General features: G+C 45.4%; 1 protein-coding gene across 1 annotated transcript; it reads right to left on the bottom strand.

Moving 5' to 3' along the window:
• Positions 1-9,031: 9,031 nt before the first annotated feature.
• On the bottom strand, positions 9,032-12,134 carry LOC103351703 (protein shisa-9-like). Its single transcript, XM_070065371.1, has one exon. It carries the CDS (start codon positions 10,723-10,725, stop codon positions 10,111-10,113), a length of 615 nt encoding a protein of 204 aa, XP_069921472.1. The 5' UTR covers positions 10,726-12,134; the 3' UTR covers positions 9,032-10,110.
• Positions 12,135-15,544: the final 3,410 nt, after the last annotated feature.

Raw genomic sequence — 15,544 nt, 5'->3', positions numbered from 1 at the left:
CAACCTCTACCACCTCTATATTAAGGGTTTTGAGGTTCTCCTTTGTGTGTGTGTGTGTGTGTGGATACATACATATATATATTTAGAAAACTTATTTAATAAATATATCTCCTTTTTATATTGAACAAAGGTCAAATTTTACAGTCTTTCATGCACGCCTCTCCATGATGTGGCTTCAGATGGCCCATGGAAGGATCTAACAGAATTTACAGACTATTTATAGAGTGGTAGACAGGCTTGGGAACCAATCAGAGATGGTAAAACACCTAGGTATTGGCTACAGCAAAGCTGTTACCACTCCTCAGGCAGGGAAAGCAAGGACAAAACTGGACTCTCGGAACCAGCACTGCAGTGCAATGGGTTAAGCCACTGCTTGCAATGCTGGCATCCCATATGAGTGCTGGTTTGAGTCCCTGTTGCTCCACTTTTTATCCTGCTCCCTGCTAATGTGCCTGGGGGAGCAGCTGAAGATGGCACAAGTCCTGCACCTATATGGGAGACCTGAGTGGAGTTCCATCCTGACCCAGCCCCCACCATTATAGGCTTTTGGAAAGGGAACAGGTAGATGAAAGATCTTTCTTTTTTTTTTTTTAAGATTTATTTATTTACTTGAAAGTCAGTTACACACAGAGCAAAGGAGAGGGAGAGAGAGAGTGAAAGTGAGAGAGAGAGAGAGAGAGAGAGAGGTCTTCCATCCACTGGTTCACTCCCCAGATGGCCACAACGGCTGGAACTGCGCCAATCTGAAGGCAGGAGCCAGGAGCTTCTTCCAGGTCTCCCAAGCAGATACAGGGGCCCAAGGACGTGGGCCATCTTCCACTGCTTTCCCAGGCCATAGCAGAGAGCTGGATCAGAAGTGGAGCAGCCGGGACTCGAACCGGCACCCATATGGGATGCCAACGCTTCAGGCTAGGGCGTTAACCCACTGCACCACAGCGCTGGCCCCTGAAAGATCTTTCTGTCTCCCTCTGTGTTTGTGTGTGCATGTGTGTGTCTGTCCCTCTCTTTGTAACTCTACCTTTCAAATAAATAAAATCTTTAAGAAAGAAAAAGAAGCTGGACTCTGTGGAGGCCTTGCAATCACAAAAGATCTGTAAACACGAAGTTGCCACTACAGCCAAGAAACAGGGTGAGAACTAGGAATAAATATCCAAACTCTAAACTGGAATCCAAAACCCCTGCCCCCGTTGTCAAACCCGCAGGAATCCAGAAGGCAAAGGAGCACTGGCAGTGCGACCCCTAGTGGTCACTGTGCAGGGCAGGAGAGCCGGAGGCTGCCTCTGTGACAATCTGCAGCACACGGCCCTCCCTCCTTCAGCCTGTGGATCCTGGGCATTATGGCACCGGTTCCTTTTCTGAATGGGACCGTAGCAGTTCACACGTGCGTGAGCTTGCTTGGCTTTACGCCTCTGCCTGGAAATGCCCTCCTCAGCACCGTCTTCTGTTCATGCATTTGAAATCCAACTCTACCTCTAAATCCCAGCTTAAACATGACCTTCTTGAAGACTTCGCTGATCCCCCTTTAGGCCATGGCTTGCAAAGCCTAATACATTTGCTCTCTGACCCAATACATTTTCTTCAAAACATTTGGAACCACTGCTCTAAACCTTTGTGGTCCGTTGTGGTTGCCATTGAGTCTCCTTGGCTGTTGCACATATGCGGTGTGGCTAGTAACACTGAGGAACTGAATTTTGTATTTAATTTAACTTCAATTTTTTTTTTAAATTTCATTTTATTTGAAATGCAGCAAGACAGAGATCTTCCATTCACTGGTTCACTTCCCAGATGTCTACAATGGCTGATGCTGGGCCAGACCAAAGCTAGGGGCCCAGAACGCAATCCTTGTCTCCCATGTAGGTAGCAGGGACCCAAGTGTCTAAGCCATCATCTGCTGTTTCCAGAAACATGCATTAGTGGAAAGCTAGATCAGAAGTGGAACAGCTGGGACTTCACCTCTCTGATATGGGAAACAGGTGTGCCACGTGGCAACTTAACCACTGAGGTGAATGTCTGCCCCTTCATTGAATTTTAATTAACTGAATTTCACATTAAAAAACCCAATATAGTAAGTCACGTTATACACAGGGGGTAAATTCTAAGATAGTAGTAGGTATCTGAAACCAAAGCTAGTACTGAACTCTGTAATGTCTGTCCCATCTTAACCAAGTACTTACTGCGTATTGTGGCCATAACTTTTGTAGTTCATGGTAGGACAATGAAACTAGCAAGAATTTTGGTTTCCTTCTCCAGAATTTCATGGATAGACAATTTGTTCCTACTGTAGATCTTAGCAAGCTTGGTATACAGTTTGTTTCTTATTAAGTTGACACGTTTTATCTTTTCACTGGAAGGAAATGTTTTGCAGTTTCTCTTTGGCATATTCCCATTGCAGGTATCACTACTTTGACACTTTGCGGCCATTATTAAATAAAATAAAGGTTATTTGAATACAGGTAGTGCCACACCTCAATAGTCCATCTTATAACCAAGAGAGCTACAGTACAACTAGTAGGAGGGTGGTGCACACTGTGTGAACACACTGGACAAACAGATGATTGACACCTTGGGTGAGATTGATGGGATGGCGTGAGATGTCATTATGCTACTCAGAATGGGAAACAATGTAAAGCTTATGAATTGAATTGATTACTTCAGGAATAATTGTTTTTTCCATTGAATATTTTTGGAGTGTGGCTGACTATGAGTGAGTGAAAGAAGACAGCAAGGCGGTGGCTAGGAGGGGCTAGAATATCACCCCAGTTACACAGATCTCTAAAGTCTGCTTAGAAGAATTTGGATATGTAAAGTTTTTCTCCTGTAAATTTTATAAAGTTTCAATATGGATCAAGTATTTCTGATGGAAATTTAGTTTCAAGTTGTCATGAGCTTTAAGCACACACTGAATTGGCCAAACTTAGTAAAAATTATAAACTATTAAATTTATATTGATTGCATGTCAAAGCAAGATGTTTGTGTATATATTGGGTTAAAGTGTGATATTAAAATTAAACATTTAAAAATATTTATTTGGGAGGCAGGAAGAGAGACCTCTCGTCCACTGGTTCACTCCCCAGATGACTACAATGGCCACAGCCAGGAACTGGGAAGTCAGTCTGTGCCTCCCAGTCATGGCACCCCCACTGCCTCCCGGAGTCTTCATGAACAAGCAGCTGGAGCTGGGTGTCATACCGTCACACTGCAGCATACCATGTGGATATCAGCCCACACAATTTTGCTTTTTTCTCTTTATCTTCTTTAGTTTAGCTACTGGAAAACTTACAATTACATAATGGCTTGCACTGCACTTTTAGAGCACTGTTCTGTAGTGACATTCAGGAGGTCTTTGTAATAACTTTATCCTGCAGTGACTCAGGTCTTGCTTTATAGAGTGTACATTTCTTGAAGACTGGAACATAATTTAAAAAAAGAACAAAACTCGAGTCAGGTGTTTAATATGACAGTTAAGAAACCTGCTTCCCATCTTGTACTACCTGGTTCAGTACCTGCATTTGCTTCTTTTTTTTTTTTTTTTTTTTTTTTTTTACAGGCAGAGTGGATAGTGAGAGAGAGAGAGACAGAGAGAAAGGTCTTCCTTTTGCCGTTGGTTCACCCTCCAATGGCTGCCTGGCTGGCGCGCTAAAAACTGCAAAATCGGGAGGGGGGAGAGAATACACGGTTGCTAAGCAGTTGCTAAAGTCTTACAGTCAGCAATTATGATCTTAAGACATAGACAAATCACATCTTCATTATTAGCCCAGGTAACCCAGGTGCAACCTTTCTACTTTTAAGCTTGAGCAATCATGCTAGGGGGTTTTTGTGCTCTGCCAAGGGTGATGTAGTGCACTGCTATTGTCTGACTATTTGAGATCATAGTTTCAGACCAGAGTCTCACGGTGTGTGTGTGTGGGGGGGGGGGGTTGCTTTCCCAGAATGGAGTCTCAAGTGCTCCAAAATGGAGTCCCTACTGTCAAGGGGCTACTTCAATCCAATGGCAGGAGCCAGGTGCTTCTCCTGGTCTCCCATGGGGTGCAGGGCCCAAGCACTTGGGCCATCCTCCACTGCCTTCCTGGGCCACAGCAGAGAGCTGGCCTGGAAGAGGGGTAACTGGGACAGACTCTGGCACCCAACCGGGACTAGAACCTGGTGTGCCGGTGCCGCAAGGCGGAGGATTAGCCTAGTGAGCCGCGGCGCCGGCCTCTGCATTCGCTTCTGAGTCGAGCTTCCTACCAGTGCAGACCCTGGGAGGCAGGGGTAATGGCTCAGTTCCTTGGGTGCTTGCCACCCATGTGGGAGACCCAGATTAAGTTCCTGGTTTTTAGTTTTGACCTGGTGGTTGCAGACATTCGAGGAACGAAACAACAGAGGGATATTCTCTCCCTCTCTCTCTCTCTTTCTCTCTCTGTCTCTCCCCACCCTGCCTCCCTTTGTTCCTCCCTCCTTCTCTCCTCCCCCATCTTTGCCTCTCAAATAAATAAGAAAAAACAAGTCAAACCAAAACAAAAAGATAACCCTGATATATAGTGTCTTGCTTGTAGAGCATACTAAAAAACGTGTAATTAATTGAACTAAATGAAAGCTCTATTCAAAGTTTTTTTGGATGTGGATGGTCAATTTTTTTAAAGGTTTATTTAATTATTTGAAAGAGTTACGGGGCGGGGGGGGGGGGTCTTCATCTGCTGCTTCACTCCCCAAATGGCCACAACAGCCAGAACTGTGCCGATCCGAAGCCAGGAGCTTCTTCTGGGTCTCCCATGTGGGTAAGGGGCCCGAGGACTTGGGCCATCTTCTACTGCTTTCCCAGACCACAGCAGAGAGCTGGATCGGAACTGGAGCAGCCGGGTCTCAAACCCACGCTCTTATGGGATGCTGGCGCTGCAAGCAGCGAATTTATCCGCTATGCCACAGCGCCGACCCCAGGGATGGTCAATTTCTATGCTTCTAATTGGAAGCCGAGACTGAACTCCATGAGCTTCAGGGGATTTTGGTTTCTGATCACAAGTGCTTCCTTACTAAAAGATTGCCTTGGCCGTCTGGCAGAGGAAATGATGTGCAATAAAATATTTTCTCTCAGTCTTTAAGAATTTATATAAGACCATATTTAATTTATAACCATAGAGAATGCCTAACTATATAAAAAGTCAAATTAGTTGCCAAATAGTTATGCTGTACTCAAGATATGCTGTTGTATTTGGAAGGCTGCCTTTTTAAGGACTTAAAGCCCACCATAGAAATGAACAACATTATATCAGAAATTCAGTTAATCCAAAGAATATTTACTGAGCACCTTGTGTGTGCCAGGGACTATTCTAGGCTTTTGGGATATGCCAAGGAATCAAACAAAAATGTCTGCTCTTGTGGAGCATAAATTCTGTTATATTTATCATAGCATGATAAAGAAGCAAACTATGTAGTTGTTAGGAGGTGATAAATGCAGCAGAAAAAAAAAAAAACATATAAAATAGAGCAGTGTGAAGGAACCAGCAGTGCAGCATGGAACAAGTTACAACTTCAAATCAGGGTCATCAGGAAAGGTGGTCATCGGGGCAAAGGCTTCACAGAGGTCAGAGACGTGTCCCAACAGCAATGGCAGAGACACCTTTTAGATGGGGAAGAGCCGATGCCAAGGGTCTGCTCGAGGAATTTGTTGGTGCAGGAACAGCAGGAAGTGGGAGCAGCTGGAACAAGGTCAGCACAGGGGAGATTCACAGGCGCCAAGAGCCGAGAGGAATCAGACTGCATCTTAGGGGCCTTGCTGGGCTTTCTCTTTGAGGGTACTGGAGAGTCGTAGACTTTGTGTGGAGGAATGACCTGATCTAAGTCGGTGTCTGTCTGTCTCTCTCTCTCAAGATTTATTTATTTATTTGAAAGTCAGAGTTAGAGAGATCTTCCATCCATTGATTCACTCCCCAAGTGGCCACAGTGGCCAGGATGGAACCAGGCTGACACCTGCAGCCAGGAGCATTATTTATTAACTCTTAACTTTGAGTTAAATACAATTTTCATGTGCCTCGAATATTCTTCTTTTGATTTTTTTTCCAAAAGCACTCTTAGCTTATACTCATGAAAAACACCCTTGGCAGTTAGGTTGTACACACAAAGGCAATGGACCCAATGTTACTACTGGGAAGTAGTCTGTCAACTCCTCAAATAGATTGTGTTGGGACAATGGAGATCGATTAGAGGTCCAAAGAAGAGAGAGGATAGTAATCAGATAATCCAGACCAGGAAAATAGCAGCGAATGTTTAAGAAGTGGCCACATTCTAGATATATATACATACACACATACATGCTTGTATATATATATGTGTGTGTATTTATTATATATGTATATATAAAATAAATTTGAGAGGCAGAAAAAGATCCCATCCACTGGTTTATTACCCAAATGCATGCAATGGCTGGGGCAGTACCAGGGCTAAAGCTGGAGCCAGGAACTCCGATGTCTCCCACATGAGAAGCAAAAACCCAACTATATAAACCATCATTATGTTACCTCTTAGGGTTTGCATTAGCAGGAAGCTGGTGTCAGGATCCAGAAGCAGGAATCCAATGTGGGATCTGGGTGTCCTGACCACCAGGACAAATCCCCAAACCTTACAAATATTTGGGAGGTTAAGCCAAAAAGGGTTGGTTTGTATGAGGGTATGAAGCAAAGATAAGAACCAAGGAAGACTTCATGATTTTATTTTATTTTTTTTCACATGTGATCAGTTTTATTGCCAGGTAAGAAATTCATATTAATATAGTGAATACATATGTTTACAAATAAACATTCTTAGAAAACAAATGTTTTTTCTTTGTTGTAGGAAGTATTATTGGTATCATAAACTCTGCAGTTGTGACAGTATTAACACAGGTTTACTTGCAGAACATACGATTACTAAAATATTTGCACAGAAAATATGCTCCATTTACACAAATAAACTGGGGGTGGGGGAGTTAGATGGGGATGCCAGGCAGAGCCCAAGGTGGACGTAGGCTGGGTCTCCTAGGGTGGGTAAGAGGATGTCAGACTCTGGCCCCAGTGGGCTGGAACTGGGAGACAACTAAAGGCAAGAAGTAGAGGCCTCTAGGGCATGGGACAAGGAGAGGACCTTCTCTCGGCTGTGTTCCGGCTTTTCCAATTCCCCACATCCTGGCTATGGGATCCTTGTCTTGGAACACGGGACTCCTAGACAGTTCCATGGGTCATGTTGTCTTTCAGCATCCTCAGGTCTGTGCACATGCCCCCGGCAGAAGCCAATGGATACACAGACCTTCCCCATCCAGTGCATCTCTCAAAGCCTAGTGAAAGGTAATGAAACTAAGAAAACTCCAAGGGGTATCTGTCTCGGACAGCAGTTCTTGGCAAGCACCCGTCCTGCTGGGCTTTCGTCACCGCTACGTCTCATTGATCAATTGGCACTTTTGCTGGCAAAATCACAAATGCAGACACCAAGGAGCCAAGTTCGCTGGATGCTATTGGCTCATCAAAGAAGGGGCATGAAGAAGAAATACAATATCCTTGATTCAGAGACTAAGAAAGACCCTGAATGACAGCTGGGGTTAGAATGAGATGAAACAGGTTGAGGGCAAACAGCAAAGATGACAGAACTGAGCTACAGGGAACCCCTCCAATAAGTCAACTCTGTCTTTGCTCAAGTGTGGGCTATGTGTCACCAGTTGACATAACACTCCAGTGGGTAGCACATGGATCAGAGATGTGGTTCCTTTTAATGTACATTTCAGTCTATCTGATGACTTCAAGCAAGAGGCCTCCATGGGATGCTGCTGTCTTCAACGACTCTAACATCTGCTCATCTCCCAGAGAGAGAGAATGAACCAGGCTTTAGGTTCAGACCCTCCCCCAGGCAGCTGTATCTAGCTAGAATTTAATCATTGCTGTTTTGTTGCCTTGGGACTTATTTTTATGCTTACTTTCTATTTATGGAGATTGATACTGGTTTTCTATTGGTGATGAAGGCAGGAAATTTTCCTTTTAAAAATAAAATGTATTAAGAATGAGTCAGTTTAGACACAGATATTGTCATGGTGACACACAGATATGCCAAGTGTGCCACAGGCATGCAGTAACCAATGCCAAGGAAACACCGACCACACTCAGCAGTATTTCGGGGGTCAGGGTTCCAGCAAGGAGGCCAGGAAGGTGGGCACTAAACCTCTGACCCCTGCTTCCTCTAAACAGCACCAAGCCTCTTTACACATGGTGATCTGTTACGGCAGGTTCTTCGCAAGGTTTCATTTGTAAAAATAGGCAGAGTTTTTGCTGTTTCAAAAAGCTGGAAAAGCTCCACTTGGCCTCAGTTCCCCATGTTCGAGACAGGAGACTAAGGCCCAGAGAGAAGAAATGCATCGTTGGTGTCCTGATATCTATTGGGAGTGAGGAGGAGAATTACCTGGTTTGGCTGATTCTATGATGCCAGGGTAGACAGACAGGTGAGACAGAATATCGCAGTTCAGGATCCCAGGAAACGCTCAGAGTGTTGTCTGCCCAGCTTCTGACCCCGGAGGCCTGTGGGTCTCACGGAAGTACCTAGTCATTAATTAGTGAGGACCTGTGGGGTGAGTCCCAAAGCTCTCGCTAAATGAAAATCTCTTCCTCTTCCATGGCCTGCTGGGCTTCCACTGGACTAAAAAGAACTTGTAGGAGCATGGTCTTGGTTAGTATGAGAACTGATCTGAGAAAGCCCTCAGGAAATTCTGGCTGGGGGTGGGGTTGGAGGATGGGTTGAAATACCCGGGAGGTCATTTGGAAAGATGGTGGGAACTAGGAGTGTGTCCTTACTTAGGTCCCCCGACATTGCAGCCGCCCCCTTCAAAGGTGTAATAGTGTGGGCTCACCTACAAAGAAGAATGGAAACATCTACTACTGCAGAAAAAAAACAGGAGGAAGGAGGCTAAAAGAACACAGGTTACACTTGGAAACAAGACTGTCATGCAACAGTTAATGTGTTAACATTGAAGGCACCACCCACGCTGATGACATCTTCAGTCCAAAGCAGGAGAAGTTTGGCACGGCAGAAGCAACACGCTGAAGGGGAGGGGAAGGTGGAGACAGGCAGTTCCTGGAGGACTGTTTCAGCTCTGGGAGGTGACGGCGACAGCCAGGATCGGCCCCACCTCACCTCCTGTTGACTTTTCCGACGGTGGGTATTCTGTGTTGTTGATGTCAGCTGTAGACAACGTCCTAACTCTTGAAGATGTTGGACAAAGGTTAATTTATGGTTCGTGTCTGTTTTGTAAAGGGCTTATGTTTTGTCTTTAGAAAAAGTGTCCCTTTATATTCTAGACCCTCTCCCCGCCATCAAAGCCTGGGCCTCCCATTTCCATTGTCACGGTCATCACGGGGGCTTCTCAAAAAGTTCTTTCCTCCCCATCCCTGACCCCCATCCATGGGCTCAGGGTCTTTTATTTTATTTTATTTTTTTGAAAGGTTTTTTTTTTTTTTTGCTGTCAACATAGACAATATGAAAAAGTCCTATCCCTATATGGTTGGGGGTCCAGTTCCTGCCTCGTACTCATTAAAACTTGGTGTTCACATCAGCTCTTCTTGGGGGTAGAAAACAATGCTTTCGGTGTAGGTGAATCTCTCCCAGAACAATTCTTCCGACATCCATGCTTCTCTGTACACAGCCTCACCCTCTCTCTATCCCCTTTCACCCTGGCTCTTTTATCAAAAAAACAGCACGTGGCAAATAGTGCATGTGCTCACATGGACAATTTCTCTAAATTGTGCTACTTTAATTTTTTTTTTTTTTTTTGCCATCACAGATTTCAGTTTCCAGTTAGGAGGAAAAGAAAGACTAGCCCCACGGTGTGGGCGTGTGAGCTGGCCGCCACCTTGGGCCCGATGTTAAGAGGGTGCCTCCGTTTCCCCTTTGCTGTATTGCTGCATGTCCATGCTCCTGTCTTCCTCAGCTGCCTGCTGAAGCATGTTAGGCGTGACCCAGGGAAAGCGTGATTCTCTGTCACCAGTAGGTCTACACTGGGTTCCTGTTGAGAGTGTGTGGGTGTGTGTTTGGGGGACAGGAGGATAGGAAAGGTAGGGACCGGGATTTTTTGCCTCTCTCAGTTGAGTGTGGTCTCCAGGGAACTCCCTGTAGCAAAGCTCAGACAGTCACTTCCGTTTTGCTGTTGGTGATGAAGTATGGCTGTGGGGGTGGGTAGTGCTGGGTGCGAGTCCCCAAGGGGTTGCTGGAGCCCAGCTCGGCCGTGCCAAGCTTGCTCTTGTTGCCATAGGCCTGCCGCCGGAGAGACTGCTCGTTGGGGTCCCAGCCCTTAAAGTTGGCGGTGGCGTTGTAGGCCAGGGGGTGTGGGGGCATCTTGTTGGTGCGGGACTTCTGTCCATTCTGCTTGGCGGGGCCGTGCTCAGGGCTGAAGGCCTGAGGCTCATCCTCCACTCTCACGGGGTGCAGAGGGAGGTTCCCCTTGGTGGCCAGCTCTGCCAGGCGCCGTTGCTTCGAATAGAAGTCGTCATTGACCTTGTCAGCGACTGCCTTTAAGGAGGCGTACTTGTTGAGCTCTTTGCCCGGTGGCTGCTGCTCGTAGGGACTGGAGATCTGTCCCAGGTTGGGATACGAATGCAGGTGGCTCATCTGCTGGAGCAGAGGGGAGGTGGGCACAGCGTTGTTCATCTGTGTGGTGTGCAGATTATTTATGGGGGTTCTCATATCCATGTTCTCGTAGTGCTGGACGTGGACAACAATGTTAAGGTCTCTCTCCATGTGGTCAGTGTTGCAGTGCCCCTGTGGTCTCGTGACATCTGCAAGGGCCCTGGCTCTGAGAAATCTCTGCTACCCAAGTGGCACCCTTTGCCGCAGTCCTGCACGCATTTCTTCCTCTCACCTCCACGGGGACCGGGAGAATCAATAGGGCCTGGCCTGACAGCAAGGGAGTGAAATAACCCGGACTTCATGATTTTAGTCTGAACACCTTGAAGGATGTGTGGCCATCAGCCTGAGGTGAGGGAGCCTGAGGGGAAGCTGGTTTTGTGGTAAAAGACCTGGCATTTGGTATTGGATATGACTTTGAGGTGCCTATTAGAGATCACAGTGCAGACGGCAAGGCAGATGGATATACAAATCTGGAGCTTGGAGAAAGCTCTAGTGTAGAAATACACATTTTGGAATCATTTCATACAGATAGTATTCAAAGTCTTGGGGGCTGGCATTGTAGCATAGCAGGTACAGTGGACCACCTGTGATTCCAGCATCTCATACGGGCACTTGTTTAAACTCCAGCTGTTCCACTTCCAATTCAGCTCGCTGTTGATACACCTGGGAAAGCAGTGGAAGATGGTCCACGTGTTTGAGCCCCTGCCACGCATGTGGGAAATGCAAATGAAGCTCTTGGATCCTGGCTTAGGTCTGGCCCAGCCCGGGCCATTGTGACCATTTAGGGGGTGAACCAACAAAAGGAGGCTTTCTCTCTGTCTCTTTCCACCCTTCCCTCTCTGTAACTCTGCCTTTTAAGTAGGTAAATAAATCTTTTTAATGACAAGCCTTATGATTGCATGAGACCACCTAGTGAGTAAGTATTGATAGAAGAGAAAAAAAACCAAGGACTGATTCCCAGGTATTATAAGAAGTTAATGGGAAGAAAAGAAGGGCAACAGCAGTTGAAAAAAAGTGGTCAGTGATGTAACTGGGCAAGCCAGAGTATTTTGGTATCCTGGAAATAAAGGTAAGAATGTATATCAGTGGGAGAGGGAGTGAAAACTTGTGTCAAGTACTACTGATAAATCAAGCATGGAAAATACTGGCTGAAAATAGGTTCATGGGTGACCTTAACAAGATTGGTTACCATGGCCGGCGCCGCGGCTCACTAGGCTAATCCTCCGCCTAGCGGCGCCAGCACACCGGGTTCTAGTCCCGGTTGGGGCACCGGATTCTGTCCCGGTTGCCCCTCTTCCAGGCCAGCTCTCTGCTGTGGCCCGGGAAGGCAGTGGAGGATGGCCCAGGTGCTTGGGCCCTGCACCCCATGGGAGACCAGGAAAAGCACCTGGCTCCTGGCTCCTGACATCGGATCAGCGCGGTGCGCCGGCTGCAGCGCGCCGGCCGTGGCGGCCATTGGAGGGTGAACCAATGGCAAAGGAAGACCTTTCTCTCTGTCTCTCTCTCTCACTGTCCACTCTGCCTGTCAAAAAAAAAAAAAAAAAAAAAAGATTGGTTACCATGGAACTGTGGGATTGAAAACCCAATTGGGTTGGGTCTAACAGAGAATGAGAGAGAAGCGATTTGCCACAGTGAGTGAAAACAACTTTCTCTCTCTCTCTTTCTCTCTCTCATTTAGATTTTTGATAACAGAGCCAAAGAAATGATGGGAAAGCCAAGCCAACTTTAAAAAAATGTTTGTTTATTTTCAAATACTTGAGAGGCAGAATAAGAGAGAGAGAGAGAGAGTGAGAGAGAGAGAGAAAGAGAGAGAGAGATCTTCTGTCTGCTGCTTTACTCCCCAAATGCTTACAACAGCTGGGACTGGGTCACACTGAAGCTAGGAGCTGGAAACTTAATCCAGGTCTGCAGGAACCCAAGTACTTGCCCATCACATGCAGCCTCCTAGGTTGTACATTAGCAGGAAGGTGGATCAGAAGTGCAGAGTAGCCAGGACCCAAAACAGGCACTGCAATATGGGATGTGGGTATCCCACGCTGCAGCTTAATCTGACCACAGCACCAGCCCTTAGACTTTTTTAAAAAAAATTATTTACTTGAAAATCTCCAGGAAGAGACAGAGATATTCCATCTACCAGTACACTTCCTAGATTCCCACAATGACCAGGGCTGGGCCAGGCCAAAGCCAGGAGCCAGGAGCTTCATCTGGGTCTCCCAGATGTGTGGCAAGGGCCCAAACACTTGGGCCATCTTGGGATGGTTATGCCAGGTCATTAGCAGGGAACTGGAAGGGAAGTGGCACAGCTGGGAGTTGAACTAGCATCTCTATGGGATGCCAGCATTGCAGGTAGCTGCTTTGCTTGCTCTACCACAATAGTAGCCCCTAGGCTTTTTTTTTAGGGTGGGAAAAGCAACCACAAGCTTGTTATAGGTTGACTGGGGCTCCTGAGAGAAGGACAATCCAAGAATGATCGTTTTATAATAACTTGAAAAGAAGAATCTATATTCCATTTTCTGGGAAATGGCTATCTACATCTACAATAGTTGTACAAGATGTGAGATATGCACAGATAACATAATAATAATTCAGTGAGAATAACTGGCTGTAAAATGTTTTTTTATGTTTAATTGGCAGAGTTTTTTTGTTTTGTTTTGTTTTTATTTTTTTTGCCACGATTGAATTTAGAAGGCCTATGGGAGGTGGTGGTGCTGGTGGATGAATTGTATGACCCAATTCTGTGAAAGAAGCTAATTATTTGATTTCCTTTTTTTATTAAATTTCCCTGAAACAGAGACATTCAATGTCCTTTCACTGATCTAAGAACTATCATCATTAACCTCACTTAAAGAAATTTTATTGTCAAAAAAGGTGATGCTGATTTGTCCCCTGAAAAGTATTTTGGTTACAGGGTAAGTAGGTTTGGAGAGAACTTATGGGTAATATGGAGACTGGGTGGGCTAACAGATAAAGCAGCAGAACAAAGTTCTTGAACTTCTTTTAAGTACTGTCCTCAATGGTAACTCGACTTGTTAAGGTTAACACAAATTTCTCCCTCTCTGTTCTTGTGTTTCCTGGGTTATTCAGGGCAAGCACAGCCAGAGAAAACAAGGCCTACTCAGAAATGAATCAGAGGTTGTTAAGTCATTCAACACTCACTTTCCACCTAATACTTTGTTGACAGTTCTTGGAAGACTTTATAAATGAAAAGCCAAAAAAACACAGAAACAATCAGGTTCTTAGGAAAATTTTCAAAAGACATTTCCAGATTTTGCTGTGGAATTAAAACCAACATTAGACAGTCTACTGATTTTCTACCCTGCTGGTGTCTCCATGTGCTCAGCCTTGAAAAATGAACAAATTGAGCCTTCTCTTCATTATCATTTAAATTAAGATATCTATTAGTACTTAAGAGAACTTTCTGTAAGACAAAGCTGGCATATTTGAGGTTTTTTCAGTAAAACCTTAAAGGAAACAAGTGAATTAGTTGTTTCTGGCTGACTTTTCCAACCATTGATTTTGTAGTGGTTGCTGTTCACTTATCAAAAAGTTACAGAACCTTTCTCTGGAAATGGTGGGCAATTCTAACCAATGTGTGAAAGAGTCAGCTGTACAAGTATGGAATTATTAGTCCCTGTGTGTTGCTGTGGATTCATTCTGAGAGGAGAAGCACAGTCGGGGCAAGTGGCGTGGAGTCACGACACAGACACCAGGAGTCCAATGAAAACGGGCTAGAGGTAAGCAGCTTACAGACTCGTTTATTTCAGTTGGTGCAGCAGCTTACATTGCCAAGCCAGCCAATCTGGTCAAGGGGCGGTTTATGCTGTAACCAATCACTGCCTGTTGCTAGGCAGGCTCTTTTGCCAGGTGGGTTCCGCTGCCATTTCCTGAGTATCTGAACGCTCACTCGCCAGCACCATCTTAGCACGGCCTTCTCATTGCACCACATCTGTGTTTCCCTTTCAGTAGATGGGACACGTGATTGTGACCAATTCCCTCAAGTTTCTTTGTCTGACATGTAGTCACCTTCTCTGATTCTGAAACACTCAACCATTCTCACTGCTAATCTCTGTACCTTCTCACTGTTTCCATTGCTTGTCTGTGAGGAATATGCTTAAAAAGCTTTTCAGTTTATCCCAGCTACAGTGTCAACTACTGCCAATCCCTTTCCTTTTTTAATCTTTAATTTTAATTTAATTTTTAAAAAGACATGCTACTTACTTGAAATGCAGAGTGATGGAGTGAGAGAGCGAGGGAACAAGAAAGAGAGAGACAGACAGACAGGGAGAGATTTTCCATCCTTTGGTTCACTCCCCAAATGGCTACAACAATAGAGGCTCGGCCAGGCTGAAATCAAGAGCTAAGAATGCCATCCTGGTCTCCTGCGTGGGTGATGGGAACCCAAGCACTTGGAACATCATCTGCTACCTTCCAAGGTGCGTTAGAAGGAAGCTGGATTAGAAGTGAGGTAGCTGGGACTTCAGCCAGCACTCTAATATGGGCTGCAGGTTCCTCAAGTGGCAGCTCAACCTGCTGTACCACAATGCCTGCCTTCTCCTTTGTTTTTTATTTAAATCATATTTTTCAAAAATTATAAGGGTCAGAGCTGTGGTATAGCAGGTTAAGCTGCTGTCTGCAATGCCAGCATACCTATAAGGCACCAGTTTGAGTCCTGGCTGCTCCATTTCTGATCTAGCTCACTCCTCATGTGCCTGAGAATGCAGTGGAAGATGACCCAAGTCTTCTGGCCCCTGCACCCTCAAGGGAGACTTGAAAGAAGCTCATGGCTTTGGCCTGGCCCAGCCCTAGCTGTTGTAGCCATTTGAGGGGGAGAACCAGAATGGAAGATCTCTGTCTATCTCTCTCTCTCTAATGCTGCCTTCCAAGTAAATAAAAAATAAATCTTTCTTAAAAATTTAAAATTATTTGGAAG

This window comes from Oryctolagus cuniculus, chromosome 20 (genome assembly GCF_964237555.1).
Source record: "Oryctolagus cuniculus chromosome 20, mOryCun1.1, whole genome shotgun sequence".
Classification (NCBI taxonomy): Eukaryota; Metazoa; Chordata; class Mammalia; order Lagomorpha; family Leporidae; genus Oryctolagus; species Oryctolagus cuniculus.
The sequence above is the reverse complement of the archived record's forward strand: the minus strand, read 5'-3'. Positions and strand labels throughout refer to the sequence as shown.